Here is a 27,637-nt window from a genome sequence, read left to right as displayed (position 1 = left end):
CTCCTTTTGGAGGCTCTAGGGGGAAATGTGTTCCTTGCCTTTTCCAGCTTTTGGTGGCTGTCAGCCTTCTTTGGCTTGTGGCCACATCACTCTCTATTCCATCTTCACATTGCCTTCTCTGTGTGTCTCTCTTTTTTTAAAAATATTTTATTTATTCATTTGACAGAGAGAGAGAGCAAGAGAGAGAGAGAGAGAGCACAAGCAGGGAGAGGGGCAGAGGGAGAGGGAGAGGGAGGTGCAGACTCCTTATGGGGCTTGATCCCAGGACCCTGAGAGATCATGACCTGAGCCAAAGGTAGATGCTTAACCAACTGAGGCACCCAGGTGCCTCTGTGTCCCTATCTCTTAATAACTGTCACTTTTAAAAATAGATGTGATAGCATGCATGGCCCACCCAGACAATTCAGGAGTGTCCCCTCATCTCAAAATCTTCAACTGAATCACACACAAAATAGCCTTTTTCTAAATATAGTAACATTCACAGATTCCAGGGATTTGACATGGGTATTTCTGAGTAGACATTTTTCATCTATCACTAGAGAAATCAAATTATAACAACAGAAACAGCAAGTTGAAGTGAAGTTTACTAACAAGTTCAAACAATTCAAGGTTCAGAGAAATAAAAACATTTGTAATTAGTATATTATGACAAGAGCTGGAAAAATTTTAAACAATTCAACCTCTCCAAGTGTTGGCTTTAATAGTGACTGACTTATAATTGGTTTTATTTTAGTTCCAGAAAGCTAGTTTAGTTTGCAAAGCATAAGGCCCCTCAGGCTACATGAACCTGAAGGCTGGGCTGTGGAGCTACGCTTCTTTAAAAAAGATTACTTTTCTCCTTGCTACTAACTTCCTTTTTTCTTAAAGTACTAGCAAATAGGATCCTACTCTCATAAATCAATTAGTGCTACAAAACAAAAATGAATCTTTTGAATAGATATGAATATGATGAGACAAACTCTGAAAGATCAAGCAAATGAATAAGCTTCCTTAGGTAAAGGAACAGATCTTTCCTCTAAAAAGGAATATTAAGAAACCAAAGTTTTATTTGCCCTCAACTATGTAGTAACTGATAACAAGAATAAACTGACAAACCAAGATATCCAATAAGACAAGACCTCTGTTTTGGGGTTCCTGGCTGGGTCAGTCAGTAGCATGTGTAAACCTTGATCTCAGGGTTATGGGTTCAAAAGCCCCATGTTGGATGTATATTACTTAAAAAAAAATCTTTATAAAAAAGACAATATTGGGATCCCTGGGTGGCGCAGCGGTTTGGCGCCTGCCTTTGGCCCAGGGCGCGATCCTGGAGACCCGGGATCGAATCCCACGTCAGGCTCCCTGTGCATGGAGCCTGCTTCTCCCTCTGCCTGTGTCTCTGCCTCTCTCTCTCTCTGTATGACTATCGTAAAAATAAAAAAAAATAAAAAAAAAAATTAAAAAAAAAGACAATATTATTGCTTCAATTGAATGCTTAATGATAAATTAAGCTTCCAAATAAATTTCAAAATATATAATTTTCATAGCAAAAAGAATGCAGTGTGCATTCAGTATTTAGGACAAGAGTGTACATTTTCATACTTATTATATATAAATGCATAATGTGGGAAGGAAAGTATCAGGACAATGTGGAAACTAGGTTTAGGGTTAGGGAATTTGGTTTTTAATAAACTACCCCCCAAAATGGCATGATGTACAAAACAAGTATGTCAAATATTTGAATACTATTCACAAGGCAGCATAGAAGTATAAAATAAAACAAAGCTATTAGAGACCTTGAAAATAAAGCAGAGGAGTTTGAATTTGACAAGACAGTAAACTATAGCTTATCTTAGGAAATCTAAAGAGACTCTCCTAGGAAAGTAGATTTTCAGAATGTACTGAAGGAGGTAAAAATCAATAGAAAGGAGAAAGGTCATTTCACTAATAAAGGAATAACCTGGATCATAATCTGTGATTCTTTACAGAGGCTTTTTTCAAGTGATACCTCCTTTTGCCCCTTACTGTGTCCCTCATTCTGATAGGTCTCAAGTTGAGACTCATCATAATAAGCAACTATTGATGATAATGATATATTTGCCCAGGAAAAAGAGTTAGTCATCAGTGAACTACATTAACTGTTAGTAACATATTTCTTAACTATGGTAACACAGGGAGTGTATTGGAAGTAATGCGGTATAGGGGTGCCTGAGTGGCTCAGTCATTTAAATGTCCAACTGTTGATTTTCGCTCAGGTCATGATCACAGAGTTGTTAGATCGAGCCCCAAGTCAGACTGGTACTTTGTGTGAAGCCTGCTTAAGATTTTCTTTCTCTCTCTTGTCCCTCCCTATTTAAAATAAAAAAAAAAAAAGAAAGAAAAAAAAGTAATGTAGTATAAGTTTAAAGGACCAAAGTATACAAAAAAGATCTTTAAAAAAATGAGAGTGCAATAGTCCCTTATAATACCATCAATCTCCTTGTATTCAGGTATACAGCTGACCCCTGAAAAATGTAGGGGTTAGGAGCACTGACTTCACACAGTTGAAATTCTGCATATAGTTTTGACTCCCCCAAAACTTAACTACTAATAGCCCACTGCTGACCAGAAGCCTTACTGATTAAACGCCTGGCTAAGACTCATTTCGTATATTACATGCATTTTATAAATATTCCTACTAAGTAAGCTAGAGAAAAGAACATGTAATTAAGAAAATCATAAGAAAGAAAAAATACATTTATAGTATTGTATCCCCCAAAAAAATAATCGTATAAGCAGACCCACATGGTTCAAATAGTGTTCTTCAAAGATCAATTGTACTTTTCCTAAAAAGACCTATCACTATACCTAGCACAGAAAATGGTAGAATCACCTTTGCAAGCCTATGAAAAATGTTACCCATTAACCCTGTCTACTTGGCAAAGGCCAAAAACTGCTTATCTGTGAGAACTCTCCTAGTTCTAAAACTCTATGGTTCAAAACGAAAATAGACTAGACTAGCATATAATCATAGAAAGGAATGAAAATATAAAAAGAGACACTACAGAAAATGGTGGACTAAATTTGTGTGGCAAAGACTTAAAATATCAAATTAACTTCATGAAAAGAAAACAAGTCACTGAAAATACTGAACAAAGGGAGATTTTGTATGCTCTTAAAACACTAGATTCGTTAGGTAGAAGCTAGATATGAGCAGTAGAATGTCCCAAGGCAGAGACGCAGGTCCTTGAGCGGAGAATAGAGACTGAAGCTGGAGGTGAGGACAGTGATAAATAGTCCACACATTATAAGCCCAGGAGCACAACATCCTGACCTTGTGGCTTCCAAGACCCTGGGGCTAACAGACCAAGAGTCACAGGTGCAAAGCATGTGCTCCCCTGTTCAGCCCCAGGGTAACCTCTAGACTAACTGTAATGCATCTACACTGCGGGTACTGCCCCGCTTCCATGGAGAAAGGCTGACATGACACTTCAGGTACAAACCTTGTAGGATCTAAAACTCTTCCTCTCAATCTTTGGAAAGAGTCCCCTAAATGACTGGAAGTAGCCTCCATTTGAGACCACCCCCTCAACCCCATACATCCCAGCTCCTCCCAGCCCAGATAGACCCTTTAATTTCCAATACTAAACAATGTAGTATTGTTCCACCTCAGGGAAGCTGTCTGCTCTCCCCTAGAGAACACACTGCTGCTGTCACAAAACTGTTCTCTGCTTTCACTTTGTTACAGATTGCTAATTCTTTATTGCATCGGTGCTAAGAGCCCAGACACAACGTTTTTCATGCTGACAGATTCAGAAACTAGTAACTTTAATTTGCAACCTACTTTAAGAACTGTTTTATATACTTTCCCATGTTATCTAATACAATCTTTATTATACCTGTTCCACTCAAGAAACTGAGTTTCAAGCAAGTGAAGTCATTTGCCCAAGGTTAAAGAGTTAATATGTGGTAGAGGAAAAAATTTATTAAAATTCAAAATCTATCATCACAGTATTTCCTTGCCCCAGCCTCTTTTTAAGATCCTGTCCAAGGCATCCTTTTCCTTTCCTCTTAGTTGCCATGAGGGAGACAACATCATCTCTATCTAGTCTTCCTCCAGCAGTTGAGGTATTTACTGCTAGAAAAACAAACAGCCTTCAGGATTCTCATTCTTACTTCACTCAGGCCTAAATCAAAGTTCAAACTTCAGATTTTCTTAAAACCGCATACAGGCTTTCACATTATAAAATGGCAGCTTAACTAAAAACAGCTGCCTAAGAAATGCATAATAAATGGAATATATGTGCAATTAGTAATATATAATCATTGTCCCTTCCTAAATTATGCTATTATATACTAAATCTGTTTCAGGTATTAACATACAAAATAACTGTATTATCTCAGATATAACTGAGCCAAAGAGTGTAAACACTTCAGACAGCAAAATTTAAATCTGAATCCTAAGAACTCTGAATGTTCTGATTAAATCAATTAGACTATATAATATTTGTGAAAAAATATATGGTATGGGAATACAGCTCAGTCTTCACAAAGTTACCAGGGTCTGATATTAAACAAAGACAATCTCAAGCTTTATACTTTTAACCTAGCCTTTCTGTAATATTTTAACTTCAGTAGATTAATTTGAAATAGAAAAAAAAAAAAAGACTAAGAAAAACCAAGCAAGAAGAGCTGAGAAACAGAGACAAATTATAATTATGTATTCATAATTATATGAAAGCCAAGGAAAAACGTTATGCTTAGGTTATTCCCATTCAGGTCTTCTTCCTTTTTGCTCTCTTCCCAGTCCCAATTTTAAAGACCCGGTTGTAAAATGGCAGGGTGCCAAATTAAAGCACACTTTATTTTCAGATGTCTCCATACGCATAGGCTGACTTCCTGTCAGGAAGAGTTCTATTTCAATGAATACTCCAATCAGCAGGGAACTTGCAGAATTAAGTGCCAGTTGATATTACTTTGTTTTGCATTTACCACCCTTGAGAATAATGTTCAAAGATCTAGTTATATAGTCAGCATGGTATCATCCTTCTGACTAGACTGCCAAGCCACGGGGTGTACTGCCAGTTCCACAAAATTTACCTTAAAAGGTTATGTTTTCTAAAACCTCGTGTGCTAGTGAATCAACAGGATGCCTGTGTTTCAGAATAAATCCTACATCTAAAGTTAAATTATGTTTCTCCTCAGTTGTAACAAAGCCCTTTAAATTAATATTGAAAAGGTCTGCATCCAGACTTAAAGATCAATTAATGTTCACTCACAAATCAACTTAATATTTTATTTTCTGAAAGTAAAATGCAGTTCTTTAGTCTAATTTATTGTGTAATATTTTTGCTGCTGTTTAGAAAGAAATGCTTCCATCTTATAAAAGATATGTTATAAAAATTTAAATCAAGTAACATCACAAATATTTTACCATATTAACATAAAGTTAGTAAGCTGATTTTAAGTATTTTAACGTTATTTAAGTGCATTTAAGATTTTTCATAATCAGGGATCCCTGGGTGGCGCAGCGGTTTGGCGCCTGCCTTTGGCCCAGGGCGCGATCCTGGAGACCCAGGATCGAATCCCACATCGGGCTCCCGGTGCATGGAGCCTGCTTCTCCCTCTGCCTGTGTCTCTGCCTCTCTCTCTCTCTGTGACTATCATAAAATAAAAATAAAACTTTAAAAAAAAAAAAAAAAAAGATTTTTCATAATCAGTTAATATAGCTTGAATACTGGACTAACCTTTCCTAATTCTCACAGACTTCCTCTCATGCTCAAAGGTCTCTTCTTATATAGTCAACTGCTTCTATTGCATGTGAAACTAACTCTAAGCATTTCAATATAGAACACCTATGCTTGTAGCCTTTCTCTATTATAAGGATAAAATATTCACAGCAGTTCTAAGGCAAAAATAAGTAACTATAATAGAAGCCTATTTTTTATCCCAATGTTAATCACTACCCTACTGATTCTCACCTATTCATAATCAAAAAGTCATAAACACTGACGATAACAAAGCTCAGAAACGATTTTCATTCACTTATTTTCTACAAGTACTTTCTAAGGATGAGGTATAAACATATACAAAAATAAAAAGGAGGGGTAACATTATGAAAGGTTGAAATATTAAATTATATTGATCCTTGTTGGGCCATATAAAATGATCTTATAATACTACTATATTATTTATAAGAATGTGTAATAAAATACAAATAAACTGATCTTAAAGAAGCCAATTGACCCAAAAGTCCTATTTTCATTGGAAAAAATAAGATTGGTTACAAAGAAAATGGAATGATATACAGCATTATCAAAGTATAAGTTTCAATATTTATTTTTTTCCAACATTCAACTTAATAAACTTTGCAAATTTTTTGCCACCCAAGGAACTTTTACCACTTTGAACCAAAATGGTGAAAATCTTTCTACTTGGATATAAGATTTGTTTCTTTCATGAAACTTTTGCATATGATGTATTAATATATTTGGTAAGTATATCATTTGTAAGAGCTACTACTACCTGTTCATATTTTTTGTTAGAACAAGATGCAAAATCTGAATCAAATGCTAAGTTTCTGAAGCTAGTGACTTAACGGTGATAGAAATAACTCAACAAAAAGTGCATCTACAATGCACAAACTTCATTTCTTCATAAGAAGTAACAGTTGTAACTCTTTTAACCAGGTCTTTGGAGACCCAAAGTTGATCAGGTAAGAGGGGCTTAATATATATCACTCTCTTTAAAACAAGGAAATAAAGGTAAGAGAGTTCATAATAAGGATTTGAAGCTTTTGTATAAAGGCTAACATATTTCACATCAAGTTAGACTTGAACAGAACAATCATTAAACAAAATTATGTCTGTTCTTTAAATACTTTTCAATGATTCAAAACTCAATTTTAGGGGAAATTTTACCTAAATAAGGTAAATAACTTGATTTACTTAACAAATATCTATAAAATATTTATTATATTATGATTATAAAACTACACTACAGAATAAAATTAACAAGAAATCATTTCCTGACCTCAAAGAGTTTGTCATCTAATGAAAGAAATAAAAATTCTAATATAACACGACACTAACAGAGCTCTTAAATCTATAAATTTAACTCTTTTTTAGAACCCATCACTATAAACTTAATTCTAAGAGTTAAATCAATGCTGAGGGCATGTAAGCTAAAAGGTAAGTAAGAATTAGAAGGATTTAGAATTATTTTTACTTTACAATAAAAGTGAAAAAAAACATCAAATGAGTATTTTTATTAAATAAAGATTTAATAAACAGATTTTTGGTAATGCATTCCCATGCTAAAAATATTTACACATGTCACAGATTGAGTTTTTTAGATCTTATCAAAATAGCAAATTCTACTCCCATTGATTAATTTGTTTGGTCTTTTTTTTTTTTTAAGATTTTATTTATTTATTCATGAAAGACAGAGAGAGAGAGAGAGAGAGAGAGAGGCAGAGACACAGGCAGAGGGAGAAGCAGGCTCCATGCAGGGAGCCCGATGTGGGACTCGAACCAGGTCTTCCAGGATCAGGCCCTGGACCGAAGGTGGCGCTAAACTACTAAGCTACCAGGGCTACCCCATAATGTTTGGTCTTAAATCTACCTGGGTGAATGTGAACTACCAGCATTCCTATTTCTACTCACTTCTCAGGGTAAGGATCATCAAGATAGATTCTTTTTTTTTTTTTTTTTTTTTTTACTGTCTCAAGGAAACACCTCATACATAAATTATACTTTTAAAAACATAGAATTGGGATCCCTGGGTGGTGCAGTGGTTTAGCGCCTGCCTTTGGCCCAGGGCGCGATCCTGGAGACCCGGGATCGAGTCCCACGTCGGGCTCCCAATGCATGGAGCCTGCTTCTCCCTCTGCCTGTGTCTCTGCCTTTCTCTCTCTCTCTCTCTCTCTGTGTGCCTATCATAAATAAATAAAATTTAAAAAATAAAAAAATAAAAACATAGAATTACTACAGATTTCAGTGAAAAAGCCTAACTTTATGCAGTAGGGTAATATCTTCATTCTTAATTCTTTAATAATGACCTTGCATATTCATTATATCTAAATTTTGATGGAAAGCTACCTCAAATCCTGGTCGTTTGGATGAATAAACAGACGACATGTAAAGAGAACCTGCCATTTTGTGATTAGGCTATGTAACTACAGTCTCTTGCTAAAATTTTATTCATTTATTTGACAAATATTTACTGAAAATTTATTTCATCAGAAATTAATCATATGAAATTCATATATATTAACTTCATTTTCTTTGAACCTCTTGGACCTCATTAAGTGCATACCAAAGTTCAATTCTATAAATGGCTCAATAATAATAATGTACGTAATACCATTAATATAATATATATTATGACTCTGCTTTTAAGACTTTATGCTAAATACTTGAATTTTATTATACAGCATAAATTACCACAATATTGACTAAAAATGTAATGCGATCCAGTCAACATAGCAAATAGCCATATAATCAACTATTATCAAAATGTTTGAATTTATCCTAAACTCAAGGTTAGTACTATATCATTAAAACAAGAAAAACAAAATACACACACAAACAGAATCCTGGTTAAACTTAAAATATTCTAGAAAGAATGACCAACTTTTACTATCATCACTTCTGAAGATCTATCCCTTCAGAAACAACATGTAAAGTGGGAGTTACATCCAAATTTCCTACAAAGGAGAGAGAACAAATGACTTGAGATAATTTCTTCTAAATGAAGCAAAAATAATCACAATATTTCATGAAGAAAATAACTAATTTTGCATATCTAGTGATTTACTTCAGTCACTGTGATTGGAGAAGCGAAAAACAAAAGCAGAGTACTAAAAGAGATACTTCCTGCATTATTCACTTTATTACCCCTGATGCAACAAAAACGTCTTTCATATTGTATTTTATAAAAGTCATCCACATGTTCTATAGCCACAAAGATGATTCTATTTTCAAATATGCTAATATTAGTTCCATTACACATTCAACAATACACATGTGCACATGCTGACACACACATTTACTAAAGAACCTGACAGGCCTCCAGTAAAGAAAGCTAATTATTTTCAAACAACATTTACCACTATATAACTTCTTTCACAGAATACCCATTATTATCACACAGTACACAAACAGGGATTTGCTTTTACTAGAAATTTTGGATAATGAGAACGATCCAAACAAGTACCTGGCACCACAATTCCAACCAAGGAAAACTATAGGTACTGAAACTATAAAAATATAAATGGAACTCAAAAAACTTTCTGACTCCAAGTCATAGTCACCTAAAATGATCTACTCAAAAACAGAAATATATTGAGCACTAACTCCACTCCCTGTCCCTTTATTTTTGTGTCTCACTTCAATCTTTATAAGTTTACATGTTGTACTACAATTACTTGTCTCTCTCGTTTGATCGTACTTTCTTTAAAAGGAGGGGTTTATCTTAAAAGCATATGATACATGTCTGCTAAATAAGAGAATATATACCCATAAGCAGGCATAGAGAGAAGGACCCAGATAAGATAAATTCACAGCTCTGCAGAAAAGTAAGCAGGAAGATGGTTGGGGAGGAGGACTCTAGGCTCACCGTGTCCCATGAACACAGCTAGGTAAATATCAAATCAACCTTAATACCCCAGAAATTGACCTGAAGACTGACAGAACAAACTCTACAAACTAAAGGGAGAGAAGAGGCCACATGGAAGAAAGTAGGATGTGCAGAGGAATGGTTTAGGGGAGAAGAGGATCACAGCTACTGTGGAGAGAAAGTAGCCTCAGGCATGGAGAAAGGTGAGAAAGTGAAGCACACACAGGGAAATGCACAAGGAGAACACTTCCCCAAAGACACTGGCTTGGAAAATGAGAGGGGTTGAATTTCTAGAGATCCTACAACCAGTTGGGTTTAAAGCCTGAAGTTTTGAAAGTCAGCAGGCTTGGGTAGCAAAGAGCCCCAAGGGCACTGCCTTGCTCCTAGAGTGAAGTCAGGCAAACAACTTGGATATGAGGTGCATACAAACAGGGATCTGAGAAACCCCTAGGGCACAGAGTGGGGAGATTATTCACTCTTATCAGAAGTGTCCCTGAAAGGCAGCATTCACACATTTGGCTCCCCAGGAACAAATGAGGTGGATGGCACCTTTTCCCTTCTCTGCTCCTCAGTAAACACAGTCACCTTCAGGGAGCAGCATAACCCCAACACTAGCTGCCTAACTTGCTTCCATCAAGCCCTAGCGCCTAACGAACTGCCTGTCACACATGCCTCAATTCCAGCAAGACAGGCCCTCCCACAGAAAACCAGCACAAAGCCCCCACACCATGACTTCTGACCAGAGTTTCACAGGGTAAAAATTGCAATGGAGGTCTGATATGTCTTATTTCACAAGCAGGCCATAGGACACCTAGTTAAAACTCACCCTTCTCCAGGTCAGGCACCAAAAACACTGCCCACAGCAGGCAAGGAAAGCCCCTTTAGACAACTGGCTTGAAGGATAAAGAGATAGAACACAACAGCAGTGCACATGCAGCACACACAGGAGACACTTCCTGAAGTGTCAGGCTCTGAGTACTACATAACCTTTTTCATGAGCCATTACTTTCATGAGCATAAGGTAAATGGCATTTCCAACCCAGAGAAGAAGGCAAAAGCTTATAAAAGATCCCAAAATGGAGGAATGTATCCCAAATGAAAGAACAAGATAAGGCCATGGCCAGAGATCTAAGCAAAACAAATTTCAGTGATATGTCTGATGGAGAACTTAAAGCAATGATCATAAAGAAACTCAATGGGCTTGAGAAAAGAAGACATCAGTGAGACCCTTATCCTAGAGATAAAAGAGTTAAAAAAGAATTAGTCAGAAATGAAGAGTGTAATAAACAAGATCAGAAATAGACTTGATGCAATAAACATAAGGCTAAAGAAGCAGAGGAACAAATTAGTGACCTGGAAGACAAAGTAATAGAAAACAATGAAGCTGAAAAAAAGAGAGAATGAAGAATTATACAAGAGGAGAATAAACCTAGAGAACTCAGTGACTCCATCAAACGTAGTAACATTCATATTACAGAAGTTATAGAAAAAGAGAGAGAAAAGGGGGCAGAAAATTTGAGGAAATAGCTGAAAATTTCCCTAATCTGTGAAATGAAACAGACATCCAGACCCAAGAGGAACAACGAACTCCCACCAAAATCAACAAAGCAGGCCAACACTAAGACATACTGTAATTAAATCTGCAAAATACAGTGACAAAGAAAAAAATCTTAAAAGAGGCCCTTACTTACAAGGGAAATTCATAAGGCTGGCTGGAGATTTTTCACCAAAAATCTGATAAGCCAGAAGGGAGTGGCATGATATATACAATGTGCTAAATTGAAAAATCCGCAGCCAACAATACTCTACCTAGCAAGGAAATCATTTAGAATAGAAGGAGAAATAACAATTTTTCCAGACAAACAGAAATTAAAAGTTTGTGACCACTAAACGAGCATTGCAAAAAACATGAAAGCGGACTCTGAATGGAAAGGAGAGGCCAAAAGCAACAAAGTAAAGGCAAGAAACACAAGGCAGTACAAATGAATACTTCTGCAAAAACCAGTAAAGGAACTCACACACACAAAAGGATATAAAATATAGTAATATATACCTAACATGTGGGAAAGAGATTAGAAAAGAAGGGGTTCAAACTTGAATATCAATCAACCTAATAGAGACTACTATTTGTTATATACAAACCTAATGGTGACCAGATATCAAAAGTCACTAACAGGGATGCCTGGGTAGCTCAGCAGTTGAGCGTCTGCCTTTGGCTCAGGGCATGATCCCAGAGTCCAGGGATCAAGTCCCACATTGGGCTTCCTGCATGGAGCCTGCTTCTCTCTCTGCCTATGTCTCTGCCTCTCTCTGTCTCTCGGTGTGTCCCTCATGAATAAATAAATAAAATCTTTAAAATCAAAAAACAAAAGTCACTAATAAACAGATAAATTATAAAGAAAAAGAAAAGAAATACATCACAAAAGAAAATCAGCAAAATATAAGAGAAAGACAAGAAAGGATCAAAGAGGGACGCCTGGGTAGCTCAATGATTGAGCATCTGCCTTTGGCTCAGGTCATGATCCTGAATTCCTAGAATCGAGTCCCACATCAGGCTCCCCGCAGTAAGTCTGATTCTCCTTCTGCCTATGTCTCTGCCTTTCTCTGTCTCTCATGAATAAATAAAATCTTAAAAAAAAAAAAAGGAATCAGAGAAAATCTCCAGAAACAACCACAAAACAATAAAATGGCAATAAATACATATCTATCCATAATTACTTTGATGCAAATGGACAAAATGCTCCAATCAAAAGACTAGGGGTGCCAAGAATGGATAAAAACACAAGCCCTCTCTATGTGCTACCTAAAGAACCTCATTATAAACTTAAGGATACCTGCAGATTGAATGTGAGGGGATGGAAAAACATCTATCATGCAAATGAAGGTCAAAAGAAAGCAAAAACAAACAGACAAGCAAACAAACATGTATCGGAAAACCAGACTTTAAAACAAATATTGTACAAGAGACAAAGAAGGGCACAATAAAGGGGACAATGTAACGAAGATATAACAATTTTAACTATTTATGCTAAACTACCCAACATGAGATCACACATATAGAACATTTAATAATAAATATAAAGGAACTCATTGATAATAATACAATAATAGTGTAGGACATTAACACTCCACTTACATCAATGGATAGATAATCTAAACAGAAACACAGTAAGGAAACAATGGCCATGAATGACACATTAGACCAGATGGACTGAACAGACATATCCAGAACATTCCAAACTAAAACAGTACAATACACATTCCTTTCAAGTGCACATGGAACATTTTCCAAAATGGAACACATGTTAGATCACAAAACAAAACTCAATGTAAAAATGAAGTCAGATCACAATGCTATGAAACTGGAAGTCAACCACAAGAAAAAAATCTGGAAAGGCCACAAATACATGGGAGATTAAGCAATATGCTACTAAAAACTGAATGGGTCAACAAGGGAAATCAAAGAGGAAATTTGAAAATACATGGAAACAAATACAAATGAAAACACAATGATCCAAAACTTTTGGGATGCATCAAAAGTGGTACCAAGAGGGAAGTATACAGCAATACAGGTCTACTTAAAGAAGCAGGAAAAATATAAAACATACAATTTACCTTACACCTACAGGAGCTAGAAAAAGAACAATGACTAAAGCTGGCAGAAGGAAGGAAACAGTAAAGATTACAGCATAAATAAATGATACAGAAACTAAAAAACAATAGAACAGATGAACCCAGGAGCTGGTGCCTTGAAAAAAATCAATAAAATTAATAATCTTCTAGCCAGACTTACCAAAAAGAAAAGACAAAGAACCCAAATAAATAAAATCACGAATAAGAAAGGAGAAATAGCAATCAATACCACAGAAATACAAGCAACCGTATGAGATTATTAAAAACTATAAGCCAACAAATTAGACAACCTAGAAGAAATGGATAAATTCCTAAAAACATATAAATTACCAAAGTTGAAACAAGAAGAAATAGAAAACTTGCACATACCAATAATAGCCAGCAAAGAAATTGCATCAGTAATCAAAAAACTCCCAACATACAAAAATCCAGATGTTAAAGGCAAATTCTACCAAATATTGAAAGGAGAATTAATGCCCATTCTTCTCAAACTATTCCAAAAAACAATAGAAAAGGAAGGAAAATTTGCAAAATTCATTCTATGAGGCCAGCATTACGCCAATACCGATAGCAGATAAAGATATCACTAAAAAAGGGAATTACAGGGCAACATCCTCCTAAAAACAGATATAAAAATTCTTAATAAAATACTAGCAAACCACACCACACAATACATTAAAAAAATCACCATGATCAAGTAGGATTTATTTCTGGGTTGTGAGGGTAGTTGAGTATTTACAAATCAGTCAACATGATACATCACATTAATAAAAGAATGAATAAAAACCATATGATCATTTCGATAGATGCAAAAAAAAACTTAACGAAGTGCAACATCCATTCATGATAAAAACATTCAACAAAGTAGGGTTAGAGGGAACATATATCAACATAATAAAGGCCATAATAAAAAAAACCCACAGATAATATCATATTCAATGGGGAAAAATTGAAAGCTTTTCCTCTACTGTGAGGAACGAGACTGGGATGTCTACTCTCATCACTTTTATTCAACATAGTACTGAAGTCCTAACCACTAGCAATCAGACAACAAGAAGAAATAAAAGGCATCCAAATCATCAAGGAGGAAATAGAACTTTCACTATTTGCAGATGGGATGATACTTTACATAGAAAACCCAAAAGACTCCACTAAAAAACTGCTAGCATTGATGCATGAATTCAGTAAAGTCACAGGATACAAAACCAACATACAGAAATCGGTTTCATTTCTATACATCAATAATAAAGCAACAGAAAGGAAAATTAAGGACTCAACACCATTACAAATGCACCAAACACAATAAGATACCTAGGAATAAACCTAACCAAAGAGGTGAAAAACATAGATCTGAAAAATAAATAATACTGATGAAAGAAATTGAAGAAGATGGGATCCCTGGGTGGCGCAGCGGTTTGGCGCCTGCCTTTGGCCCAGGGCGCGATCCTGGAGACCCGGGATCGAATCCCACATCGGGCTCCCGGTGCATGAAGTCTGCTTCTCCCTCCGCCTGTGTCTCTGCCTCTCTCTTTCTCTCTCTCTCTCTCTCTCTCTCTCTCTGTGACTATCATAAGTTAAAAAAAATAAAAATAAAAACCATTATCCATTAATAGCAAAAATCGTTAAAAAAAAAAAGAAATTGAAGAAGACACAAAGAGAACAACAATCCATGCTCATAGATTGGAAGAAGAAATACTGTTAAAATGACTATACTACTCTAAACAATCTACAGACTTAATGCAATCCCTACTAAAATACCAACACCATTTTTCACGGAACTAGTACAAACAATACTAAAATATGCATGGAAACACAAAAGACCCCGAATAACCAAAGCAACCTTAAAAAATAAAAACAAAGCTGGAGTCATTAAAATTCCAGGCTTCAAGTTACATTACAAAGCTGTATCAAAACAGTATGGTACTGGCACAAAACCAGAGATCAATGAAACAGAATAGCAAACCCAGAGAACCCACAACTGTATGGTAAATTAAGCAGGAAAGAATATCCAATGGGAAAAAGAACAACAAATGGTATTGAGAAAACCAGATAGCAATATGTAAAAGAATGAAACTACGCTGCTTTCTTACACACCATACACAAAAATAAATTCAAAACGGATTAAAAACCTAAACGTGAGACCTGAAACCAGAAAAATCTACAGGAGAATAGAGGTATTAAGTTCTTTCACATTGACTTTAGCAACTTCTTTCTAGATATGTCTCCCGAGGCAAGGGAAACAAAAGTAAAAATAAACTACTGGGACATTTCATTAAAATAAAAAGCTTCTACACAGCAAAGGAAACAATCAACAAAACTAAAAGGCAACCTACAAAATGGTAAGAGATATTTGCAAATGGCATAATCTGATAAAGGGTTGGTACCCAAAATAAAGAACTTATACAACTTGGGATGCCTGGGTGGCTCAGCAGTTGAGTGTCTGCCTTTGGCTCAGGGCGTGATCCCAGAGTCCCAGGATTGAGTCCCACATCAGGCTCCTTGCATGGAGCCTGCTTCTCCTGTCTCTTCCTCTCTCTCTCTGCCACTCTATGTGTCTCTCGTAAGTAAATAAAATCTTAAAAAAACAAAAACAAAACAAAACCTTCTACGATTCAACGCCCAAAAAATAAATGATCCAAATCAAAAAATGGGAAGATGTGGACAAACATCTCTCCAAAGACATATGGATGGCCAAAAAACACATGAAAAGATACTTAACACTCAAATCAAAACTACAATGAGGTATTACCTCACATCTTTTAAAATGGCTAAAATCAACAAAATGAGAAACAAGTGTTCATGAGGATGTGGAGAAAGGGAAACCCTCCTGTACTGTTAGTGGCAATGCGAATTGATGTAGCTACTCTGGAACACAGTAGGGAGGTTCCTCAAAAAATTAAAAATACAACTATCATATGATCCAGCAATTGCACTATTTGCCCAAAGAATACAAAAATATTTATTCAAAGGGATAAACACACTCCAGTGTTTATAGAAGCATCATATAGCCAAATTACAGAAACATCCCAAATGTCCATCATCTGATGAATGGATAAAGATGATGTAGTACGTGTGTGTGTGTGTGTGTGTGTGTGTGTGTGTGTGTGTAAAATGGAATATTACTCCACCACCAAAAAAGAATGAAATCTTGCCATTTGCAACAATATGGATGGAGCTAGATAGTATTGTGCTAAGCAAAATAAGTCAGAGAAAGACAAATACCATTTGATTTCACTCATATGTAGAATTTAAGAAAAAAATGAGCAAAGGGGGAAAAGAGAGCGAGAGAGAGAAACAAACTAAGAAACAGACTCTTAAGTATAGAGAACAAACTGATGGCTACCAGAGAGGAGATAGGAGGGGATGGTTAAATAGGGGATGGGGATTCAGGAGTGCACTTGTTGTGATGAGCACCCATGATGTATGGAAGCGTCCAATCACTGTATTGTACACCTGAAGCTAATTTTACACTGTATGCTAAGTAGAAGTTGAATAAAAAACTATAAAGATAAGTAAATAAATCAAGCTAGCAAAAAGCAAGCAAGCAAGCTCTGTGGAAGCTCTCCATCTCCAGAAAGACGACCATGTAGCTGGAAGCTGGATTATTTATCTATAAATATTTCACTAAGCAGTCATCATGTGCCAGGGACTGTGCTAAGTACCAGGTATATTTGGTACTAACAAAACAGAAAGATATACTACCTTTATGGAACATTAGAGTACAGAGAGGAAGGCTGACAATAAAAAAGTAACAAGTGCTGCAGGCATACCTAAAATTGGTGGTACATTCTATAAAGAGCGCTAAAATGAGTATAAGCAAAAAGACACCAACTACAGAAATGATTATCTGAGAAGAGAACAATTAATAAGCTGAGTTCTGAATGATGAGAAGAAGCCAACAATTGGAGTCTCCAAATTTGAAGGAGGAAATTTTAGGGAAAGAAAAAGCCCATGCTAAGAGACAAAATTATGATGGCACATATGTGGGTAACTTTAAATTGTTCAGCATCATTTGAGAACCTATAAATTAGCTTGAGACTATAAAAACAATGTGGTAAGAAATGAGATCTAAGCAGTAAGTGAGGCCTAATAGTGAAGGACACTTTTCTGCCATGGTAAAGAGTTGGTTTGCTTTCTTTCCCCTGCCCCACCTTGGTGTATGCCAATTATCTACTTTACTCAAAATATTCATCACAACTACAAAAAGAAAAAGTTCACAAAATAAAAATAATAAATGTAATAAAAGTAACATGAACATCAAATGTTTAGAAGAGATAAACTAAAAAAAAAAAGAAGAAAGCTAGATTTAGAAAAAAAGAAATTATAGGAGACTGAGGATGAAAAAAAACATTTTACTACAAAGATTCAAGAAGAAAACATCAAATGGCAAAAATCCAAACACAAAACTGACATAAAAGAATCATAAAAATGGCAACATCTGGTTCCTATTATAAATTTTAAATTGTAATTCAGGGGTATAGAAAGAAACACCTGAATCTAAAATGACCAAGCCTTCCATCATAACCCTCATGAGAAGAAAAAAAATGTCCAAAATAGCAACAATCTACATATTTTGATTAAAAAAACTTACAGAAAAATCAGACTAATAGTATTTTAAGTTTTGCTGCTAATTAATTACTCAGACAGGATGCCAGGCCAGACTACATGGTGCTTCTAGTTTTCTTATATACTCTATGCATTTCTGATAAATGGGAAAAGAATAGATGACCTGGCAGAAGGCTCAGACAATAATATGTGATTTACAGGACATGAATGCAGCTACCATAAGATTTATCTGACAGCCCTCTCCGATAGTGGACTGTTGAGTATCCGATGGAATGATTTCTAGTCTAGAAAGTCTACTACTGAGTAGCCATACACATTATTTATTTATTAGATGTTTTGGGTTGAAACCATTTTTAAATGATGCACTTCACAATGCACAGTCATAAATTTAGCTTTAAACCCAAGAAGGGAGGTAGTGTTATTGGAATGTATGTCAGACTGAATTAGGATGAGCAAAGCAACGCTTTTATAAAGTGGCCTTGAATGCAATGTCAATTCTTTCAAGAATGATATTAATGTCAAATGAGCATGATACACTTTACACAATGCTAGAGTAATAGTATTTGAAATATTTAGCATTTTCTTTAAATTCATATAGATTTCTACAAGGTTTATACACATACACAACAAATACTATGTACAAGTAAGTTACATGCTTGTAAAAACCTAAATCTGAAGTATAATTGAGAGTTTGTTCAATTTTTTTCCATGCATCAGTGAGTACCCAGTTTCCTGAAGAATGTATACAATCTTATTTTAAAGAAGTAAAAAAAATTTAAATCCAGCTTTAAAGCTTAAGTAGCTCTTGAGTTACTTTACATGGGATTCAATATATGAATAAACCTAATTTAATAAATCTTCTGTATTTACTCAAAAATGTAATGCAGAGTATGTCAAGAAAGCATTTCAACTCTAAATAATAGGATTTTTGCCTTAACAATGTTAAAATGTAAATGAGATAAAACATAAAATGAATGAGTGAATATTGAAAAATATAATCCTAGTTGAAGCTTCAAGAAAATATATAGTCATCTGTTTGGTCTTAATGACAGCAAACCAAATGTGATCATTTCCACATTTCTTAAAATTTAAGCTCTAATCTTTCTTTTGTAATAAAATGTGGCTAATTTAAACACCTTATTTAAAGGAATGTAAAAAGAAAGTTTTGAATGGATTCAAGGAAAATAATCAGAACATGGCTGATTGTCATGATATTAACACCAACTAATTTGTAAAGTCTTAAATCAAATTTGCAGATGTTAAGTTCATAAGCATATCCCATTATTTATGTGATTAAAAAGGAGTCTTTGACCTGATCTTTTGATCTTTGGCACTCAATCCTCTCCATCTCCCCTTAAAAAATTAATTAGAATTTTAGCAATAGGCTAGCTTTTCACTTCCCACCCTATCTCAGACTAAAAATAATTATCAATCAAACTCAAGTCATCCCCACCCAGTATCTGCAAAATGTCGACTTCAAATTCAATTTCATATCTCTTAAGCTTTCATGTAGAAAAAGACAGTTCACTTCTTAACAAAATAAATCACTTTTGTGATTGCCAATCTGACCTCTTTGAATTAGGAAAATTCAAAGTGAAAAATGTAATTATCACCCCGGAACAATCTGTATACATCTGGAGCTAATTCTGGCTTCATTTTTCACATCATTTTTCACACTGTGCTACATCTTATAGAGATGCCACGGAACTTTTGAAGAACTCGAACTCATAAAAAATGGTAAGGACTTCAAATAACCAATAATGTATTTGATTCTATTCAAAGAAAAATCTTGAGACTATCTGACTTTTGCAACTTACTAAATGATCTTCAGATCCCATTTGATTGCATTAGTATTAAACAGCACTGTGACATACATGACAAATAGGTACATTAAAACATGTCATTCTTCATCTTTTTAGCTTCTAATGTTCAACTATGTAATATCCTATCTAAAACAGCTTTGATGTATCAAGAATATATTCTTCTAAACGAAAAAGTGGAATATTGCTATCAAAATTTACCTATAAAACAATTATGTCACTATAAACAATTTCATACTCTGTGAAGAAACACCCAAAACTAAACAAATGCTTCTTAAATGTAAGGGTAATTTTATATTGATTTAAGAATGGCATATGGTTATTTTGATCCAAGAAATAAATAGGCAATTATTTCAAATCAGATTAGTTAATGAAAAATTTTCTTTACTAAGCTTTTTAAAGGAATGGAGTTTCCTAAAAGAGATAATTAAATTATAAAAATGTGATTCTTGCTAAATCTAAGAATAATAAGCTCACTAGAAAAATAACTACTTCTCACAAGTTCATTATAAAAATCCATTAGGTGTAATCTCTAGAAGTAATTGTTCTTCTTGCATTTTATTGACAATGCATAGTATTGATTTTTCACACCTTCTATGATTCTTTAATTTGTATTCATGAAATGTCCGTCAGCACAGTCTAAATAAATTTGGCAATACAGGCACTAAAATGAATAAATCGATGCAAAGAAACATTAATTTTGCATTATCCTTATTCGTCAGGCAAGTAAACCACAAGAGTTGTAAATGAAGGTCAAAGGTTTTGAAATGGGTCAGAACCCTTGACCTCTAGACCAATACCCTTCCTATTAAAAAAGCCTATTTTAAAGTTTTAAGTAGGGGAATTTACTACCAGCAAGATATCATTTTTAAAAGACTACAAAGAAAACTCTCAATAAAAACGTTCATTTGTTTAATTACAAAACAGAAAAGAAAACCATCACAAGATAGAGGATTTTTTATATAAGTTTTCTAAAAACAATTAAAGTTTAATCACCTGAGGTATAAAATTTCTCTGAACATTGAAAGCAATTTTGCTTTAGGAATTTATTTTTACTACATCTTATTATGATGGCTGCCATATTTTTGTTGATGTTTTTCCAAATCTACTCTGCGTGTCAAAAATAATTAGCAATGACAAGAATTCAAAATTATTTATCACTCATTTTATAACCCCTACACAAAAGGGAAGTAAACCCATTATTCCTGGGGGACTCAGAGAGGCACTCCACAAGGTATAGAAATAAATCTGTTTCTATAACCTTAATATATGCAGCAAAGAAATTTAGCTACCTCAAGATCATTTGCTCTAGATATTTTTTTAATGTGATTCTAAAAATCTGTTTCTCATTCATCTGTTTTCTCTCAGCACTCACTACAAAATTATCTGCTATCATCAAAGATAAGTAGTGATGCTTTAGCAATACAAATAATTATTTTAAAACTGCAAACTCAAAATACTATTACAACAAAAATTTCTACTAAAACAATTATAACTTCCTTGTAAAATAAATTCATGCAAGAATTTACTTTTAATCCAACATTTATTCTTGTTACTCACCTGAGAACACAGTAGCATAACCAATTCCACAACTGAACTACTAGACTTCATGCAAACCAGACCTATTTTAAAGAGAATTTAAAAGAAAAATTACAAAGTAAAAAAAATATGAAGGATCTGTTACACAACTTTATCCAAATTAGTTCTTAAAATAAAATTTAACATCTTCCTAAGAACCAAACCCACACATATTTGATCAGATGAGTAAACAAGGTACTCTGTTAATTACTTTAAACTTGGTATCAAAAGTACCACAATTTTATTTGTAAACTATTTCATTTTGGTATTCAAACTACTAAAATATTAGAACTCTATATATAATGGCATATTTCACAATACTCAGAAATGTGCACAACATATGCCATATTGATCAATATCATCTACATTTGTTTTGGAGAGTTGATTGTTATACATGCAGAGAAGGGAAATGGCTCCCTGACCTTTGCTTTCTCCACCACACTCTCTCCCTTCAATCCTCTAGCTATCAATCAAGTTTCCATTTTGTTTCATGGCAGCAGACATCCCAAACACTCTTATTAGTACCTTGACCTTTGACCTCACACTAAACCTTAACAGAAGTGCAAGCATTCTCTGTTATATATTCTTGATTTCTTATAAATAAATTCATTTACATTTTCTCCTTTGTTTCCTTTGCATTCACCAAAAACACCTCAGGAACTTTTAAACAATATATATCTAAAGACTTTCTTAGTTTTGGTTACCAACAAAATCTAAAAAAGTTCAAAGAACATTTCATAACCAGTATGTTATCCCCATAATTAAAAGCACTAAATTACATTACTAATAATCAGAAAAATTATAATTTTGCATTCTATATTCTTCTAAGCAAACACAAGTTTAGAATTCAGGTGAAACAACTAAAAGAATTCCTGGTGGCCCCTTACATACCCTACAGAATTATCTTCTTTCTTTCTTCCCATTAAAACTCTCACAGGCATCCCATTCCATCCTATTTCCTTTCTTTAAACTTCTAGCTCTGTAGTTCTTTTCCTTACCTCTTTTAGTCATGATGCCTCATACCTACTGATGGCATACAATCCTATATGCTAGCCCTATAAATAGCATTCATGTTAAATAGGTTGTTCCCACCTTCACTTTTTAGAAAAGAATCATTTTTCTCAATGTCTGAAAAAATGTACAACACGGAAATATGATGGTAATAGTGTCAGCACCAGCATAAAAACTAGCTACAGAATGTCTATGTGTTGTATTAAGAAAGCAAGTCATTGGGATGCCTGCATGGCTCAGTGGTTGTGCATCTGCCTTTGGCTCAGGGCGTGATCCTGGGGACCTGGGATCAAGTCCCACATTGGGCTCTCTATGGGTAACCTGCTTCTCCCTCTATTATGTCTCTGCCTCTCTCTGTGTCTCTCATGAATAAATAAATCTTTTTTTAAAAAAAAACTCATTAACTAAATTATGGTTTCTGTAGAGCTGAAATGAGCATAAGCTCTATAGTCTAATAACAAGGCCAAAAGGAAGAACATAGCAATAGTCCATCTCATTGCTGGTTTAGCCCTCTACTGGTAGGAAACCTTGTTGCTTTTCATAAAATGTAAACAACTAGGAAGTTCCTTATACTTCAACTTCAAAAGCTACTACTTCCAAAAAGCAAATTCAGATCTATCTACACTTAGGTCATTATTCCTAACTGCTTTATTCTAGAGAAACCAGAATTCCTACCAACTTTCCTTTAATGACAAAACATTTGGGCTCTGATCTGGTTCAGTCTTTTTTACACACTCAGAAAAAGAACAATAATGACCAAATAAAGGCCTTGAACCATCCAAAGGTAGAAGTCAATGATCAATGAGTTGAGTGTTCAATGACAGTAAAATGAATAACATTTCACAGTTTGATTAGAACAATTCATGTGTTGTTGTTGTTTGTTTGTTTTTTGTTTTGTTTTGTTTTTTGGAGTGGGGTTTGGTAGATTTGCAAAGATGGGGAAGAGAGCCAAGGTGAGTGGTATATTAAATTTTAAATGAGAAAGGGCTTTAGAAGACAGAAAAGACCTTATAAAGGATGTCTAATAACAAGCTCTCTGTATAAAAGGTATTAACACTGTAAACAAAAATATATAACCTCGGGAACAAATCAACAAGAAATATCACCAATAAAGGACATGGTATCAGGCTGCACGCACAACATAATTCTCTCTCTCTCTCTCTCTCTTTGCCTTTGGGTGACACTGGATGCATGTATGGAAAAGGAAAAACTAATTTTAAACCAGTAAATCTTCAGATTTACATTCAGACTCTAAGAATTATTTGAAGGTAGGCCCTAAAACAACACTTAGAGTGAAGTTCTACGTTGCTGAAGTTTTAATTTTCATTTATACACCACACATCCTATTATTGCCCCAGTTAAAGAGAAAGTAAACAAGGTACTGTTTGTAGGCTCAGAGATCTGATTAGGCTCATAATCTAACTTCCTTAAAAAGCTCTTAGAATAATGGTAAGATGCATTTTGCTTGGTTTAAATTTTGGTTCATTTTTCAAAGACAGGCAATTTTAGTCTCCTCAAAAAAGATAAACTCAGGATACCAAAACCAAGAGTTTTATACTCTCCTGGAATTTCATGACCAAAGACAACTATAATTTCTTCACCAAAGACTATTTATCCCACCTCTATTACCATTTCTTTTCCTTAACTAAACTCAGAAATATTAAATGACTTACCAGATATTAAGCTAGCAATGTAACATCTGAACCCATTGATCTACCTAAACTTTCAAGTAGACAATGAAAAAGTCACAACCATTCGCCATATGAAATGTAAGAAGCTTTTTAAAATATATATATTTTTTAAGACAAGTTAATTTACATAAAAAGGCATGATGGGGATCCCTGGGTGGCGAGCGGTTTGGCGCCTGCCTTTGGCCCAGGGCGCAATCCTGGAGACCCGGGATCAAGTCCCACGTCGGGCTCCCGGTGCATAGAGCCTGCTTCTCCCTCTGCCTGTGTCTCTGCCTCTCTCTCTCTCTCTATCATAAATAAATAAAATTAAAAAAGGCATGATGATAAACCTTATTAGAAGTTTTAATAAGAAAATAAGCACAATAACCTCAAATTCTAATTCTCTATTTTTCTGGTTTTAAACGTATTTGTATATATCCTCTATGAGCAATGCCCTCTGGATATAATCAACTGTTCTTCATCAATCTATAAACATAATACCCACTTTATAAATACTAACTCCACATTTCAAATAAACTTCCAATAGGTTCTAGCTTATCATTAATTCTGGTTCTTTTTCTTAAACTTACATCATCAAATATAGTACTTTGCAAAAGATGAATCATTCAAAATTTTGTAGAAAAGACAGCCATCTTCTTTGATCCAGAATTATAAAATATATTCTTGTTTTGACTTTCAAACACCATTTAGAATGAGAAATCCACTGAACTTTTTCATTTCTACATGAGCCTTTCCTTCCAATCATTTTCACATAACACACCTGCCTTTTTTATTCACTTAGAAACCATACCAAATAAATTGTGGTCACTATGAAAACCATAGAAGAACACTGTCACTTGCCTTTTTAGCAAAATAAGATGTTCCATGTTCTTGTCAGAAAACATTGCATAATTTTTTTTAGAATGAAGTCCTTTCTATTAATGACATGCTAAGAAAACCAATTTCCTTTTTGTCCACAGAAATATATTGTGCACTAATGAATTCTTGAGTTTGATAAAATTTATGAGAGCTGCTCTCTGTCTCTTTAAATTCATCCTCAGATGGCCTAATAATTGTAAAATGTCTTCTTCTGTCAATTTTTTTATTTTATCATTAAAGGTAGAAAATAAACAATTCTGAATTCTTAATTAAGTTCAATGAAAGCTGAAAATAAGACCACAAATATAGTGTCCACAGATTCCTTGTACACTGATATTTCTCAATCTTTCTTTCATTATTGCTCCCCACTAGGAAGCCATTTCAGATCATTTTCTTCTTAATTGCACCCCCATGAAATTTTAATACTAACAAACAATATACTGTATAGATGTACTGGGGCCCATTGGAGGATCAGAAACCACATCATACCTAAAATGTTTCTGCCCTCTGCAAATACCAGTTCCTGTTCCCACTGAGAAAATGGAATTTCTATCTTCTTAAAATATGATCCAGTACTTTGGGAAATGCAGTAAAAACTGAGGGTGATCCAAGAGTGATGATTTGTTTTCTTATTATACCATAATTCTAGGGGCAATTCCACTATTCTTGTTTTCTCATTATTTTAGTCCTTACATAGTTGTAATAACTGATGAATAATGGTGAAATAGCAAAATGTTTTAAGGTATAGGAACATAAGATCATGAAAACCCCATGATGAAGTCTAGATTTGTAAAAATGTGTACAATGAACTTACACATGGTAATTGCAAGACAGAATAAATTTTACTTTTTTAAGTAATTTTTTGTTTTTGAAAGTCCTCTTTAAAAAAAACATAAGTAATAAAATATCAATCCTTAGAAAGGGTTGAAAAAGGAAGTTAATATCACTAAAATTGAGATAATCAGAAAATACATGATTTTAGGCAAGATACAATATGAAGTTACCTCTAATTAAACTTCTTTTTTAAAAGAATGAATGAATGAATGAACGAATTTATTTATTTGTTTGTCAGAGAGTACACAAGCAAGCGGGGGGGGGGGGGACAGTAGGCAGAGGGAGAAGAAGGCTCCCCACCAAGCAAGAAGCCCGATTTGGTACTTGAACCCAGGACCCAGAGATCATGACCTGAGTTGAAGGCAGACGTACAACGGACTGAGCCACTCAGGCTTCTCTCTAATTATACTTTTAAATCTAATCTCAAGCCACCAGAAGATAAATGGGACAGAGAAGCCATTAAATGACATCATCAGGAAAAAAATGACTACAGAGTGCCAAAATATGTAATATTCTACAGAACCAACCAGATTTCTTCAAAAAGCCAATGAAAAGAGGAAAAATATAGTAAAACTGTTTCATATTAGTAAAGAGTTAAAACACATAACCAAATGCAATAAATTGATTTTGTTTGTACCTTAATTAGAAGAAAATTATTTATAAAAAAACATCTAAATAAAGATGAATATGAACTGAGTATTATATGACATAGAACTACTACCAATATTAGGTATATTAGGTATATCCTTTTTAAAATGAATTTTTAATATTTTAAGGGTAAAACAACATAATGTCTAGAATTATTTTTAAGTACTAAAGCATTAAATAAAGGGAGGTAGATATAACAAACGATTATAAGCAAAACAAGATGGTTTGGGAGTTGGGAATAATTTTATGGTTATTTCATTTTCTACTTTGTAAATATCTAACATATTTAAAATTTTTTAAATAAAAAATCATTTAAAAAATGCAAAAGTAATAAATTTCCAGCATCTGGTCATACAGCCAGTGAATGACAAAGGCAAGATTACAGCCAAAGTCTCCAGTCTTTAAGTATAGTGCTTTTTATACAGTACCACGCTGCAAACACTTCTACTCAGAACTTTATTTTACAATGCACAAAAACCACTATCCAAAACATTCTTCACGACTTAAAATACATATATGACACATAAAAGTAGATTTTTTGCAAATTTTATGAATACAGCCCAATGAGTAGGCACCGCACAGGTTTACAGGTAAGAGTGAATCAAGAGTGAATCAACTTTGTTATCAGTCTACCGGAATTTACCAGTAAGAAATTGAATCTAATTAAATTTTATTCAAGGATCTTGAATTGGCAGTTTAGTACTTCTGAGTATCTAAGGTGATCCTATATTGTTGAATTTATCATAAAAACTCAAAGACTAACTAAAAAGAAACTGTCTTGCTACACCGAAAGGCTATTATTCATAATGATACACCTGATGATAATGGGTGATACCCAATGGGTGATATCATTACACCTGATGTAATGATAATGATTACACCTAAAATAATGCTAATCATTGCATTATTTTATAGTAATACAATGTAGTTTATCATTCCACTTTAAAAAATAAGCATTTAACATGTGAAGTATAAATTCATCTGAAAGGAGAAGTCCTTCAATTTTTTCAATTCATTATCTTTCAAATTTTATAACTTTATTAGATCAATAGTCCAGCATGGCTAAATAAATTATATCCTTCAGGAGATAAAGTAAATTTCTACCTGAAATTAATTAAATATTTCTAAAACCTGAACTTTTACAAATAAATTCAATGCTACTTCTTCCCTCTATGGATCATTCATCACCAACTCCATATATATCTACAGCCAGATAAAAATGAAATTCCTATTTCAGCTAAATCTTATTACTTACAAAGTGCTTATATCCCCTAATTAATGCTAAGCTACAGATATCTTAAACTATTAAACTACTTCTACCTTGCATTTCCATATTCTTATTTCTACAAAAAGAATGGTTTTTTACAACTTTTAAGAAATTTCTCTAGAGATAATCAAGACTGTTACTTAATAACCTAACACTGT

At 34.1% G+C, this 27,637-nt stretch overlaps 1 protein-coding gene across 7 annotated transcripts in view; it reads right to left on the bottom strand.

Annotated features, from left to right (window-relative positions):
• LRBA (LPS responsive beige-like anchor protein) overlaps window positions 1-27,637 on the bottom strand; it is a 732,259-nt gene that overhangs the window by 488,934 nt on the left and 215,688 nt on the right. For all 7 annotated transcript variants that reach the window (XM_055336397.1, XM_055336401.1, XM_055336402.1 and 4 more), the window contains exon 34: window positions 21,153-21,214. In XM_055336397.1, coding sequence (XP_055192372.1) covers window positions 21,153-21,214 — 62 coding nt within the window. The remainder of the gene's footprint in view (window positions 1-21,152; window positions 21,215-27,637) is intronic.

The sequence above is a fragment of the Nyctereutes procyonoides genome, unplaced genomic scaffold (genome assembly GCF_905146905.1).
Source record: "Nyctereutes procyonoides isolate TBG_1078 unplaced genomic scaffold, NYPRO_anot_genome, whole genome shotgun sequence".
NCBI classification, from domain to species: domain Eukaryota; kingdom Metazoa; phylum Chordata; class Mammalia; order Carnivora; family Canidae; genus Nyctereutes; species Nyctereutes procyonoides.
Note: the sequence above shows the minus strand (reverse complement) of the source record. Positions and strands in the feature narration are given on the sequence as shown.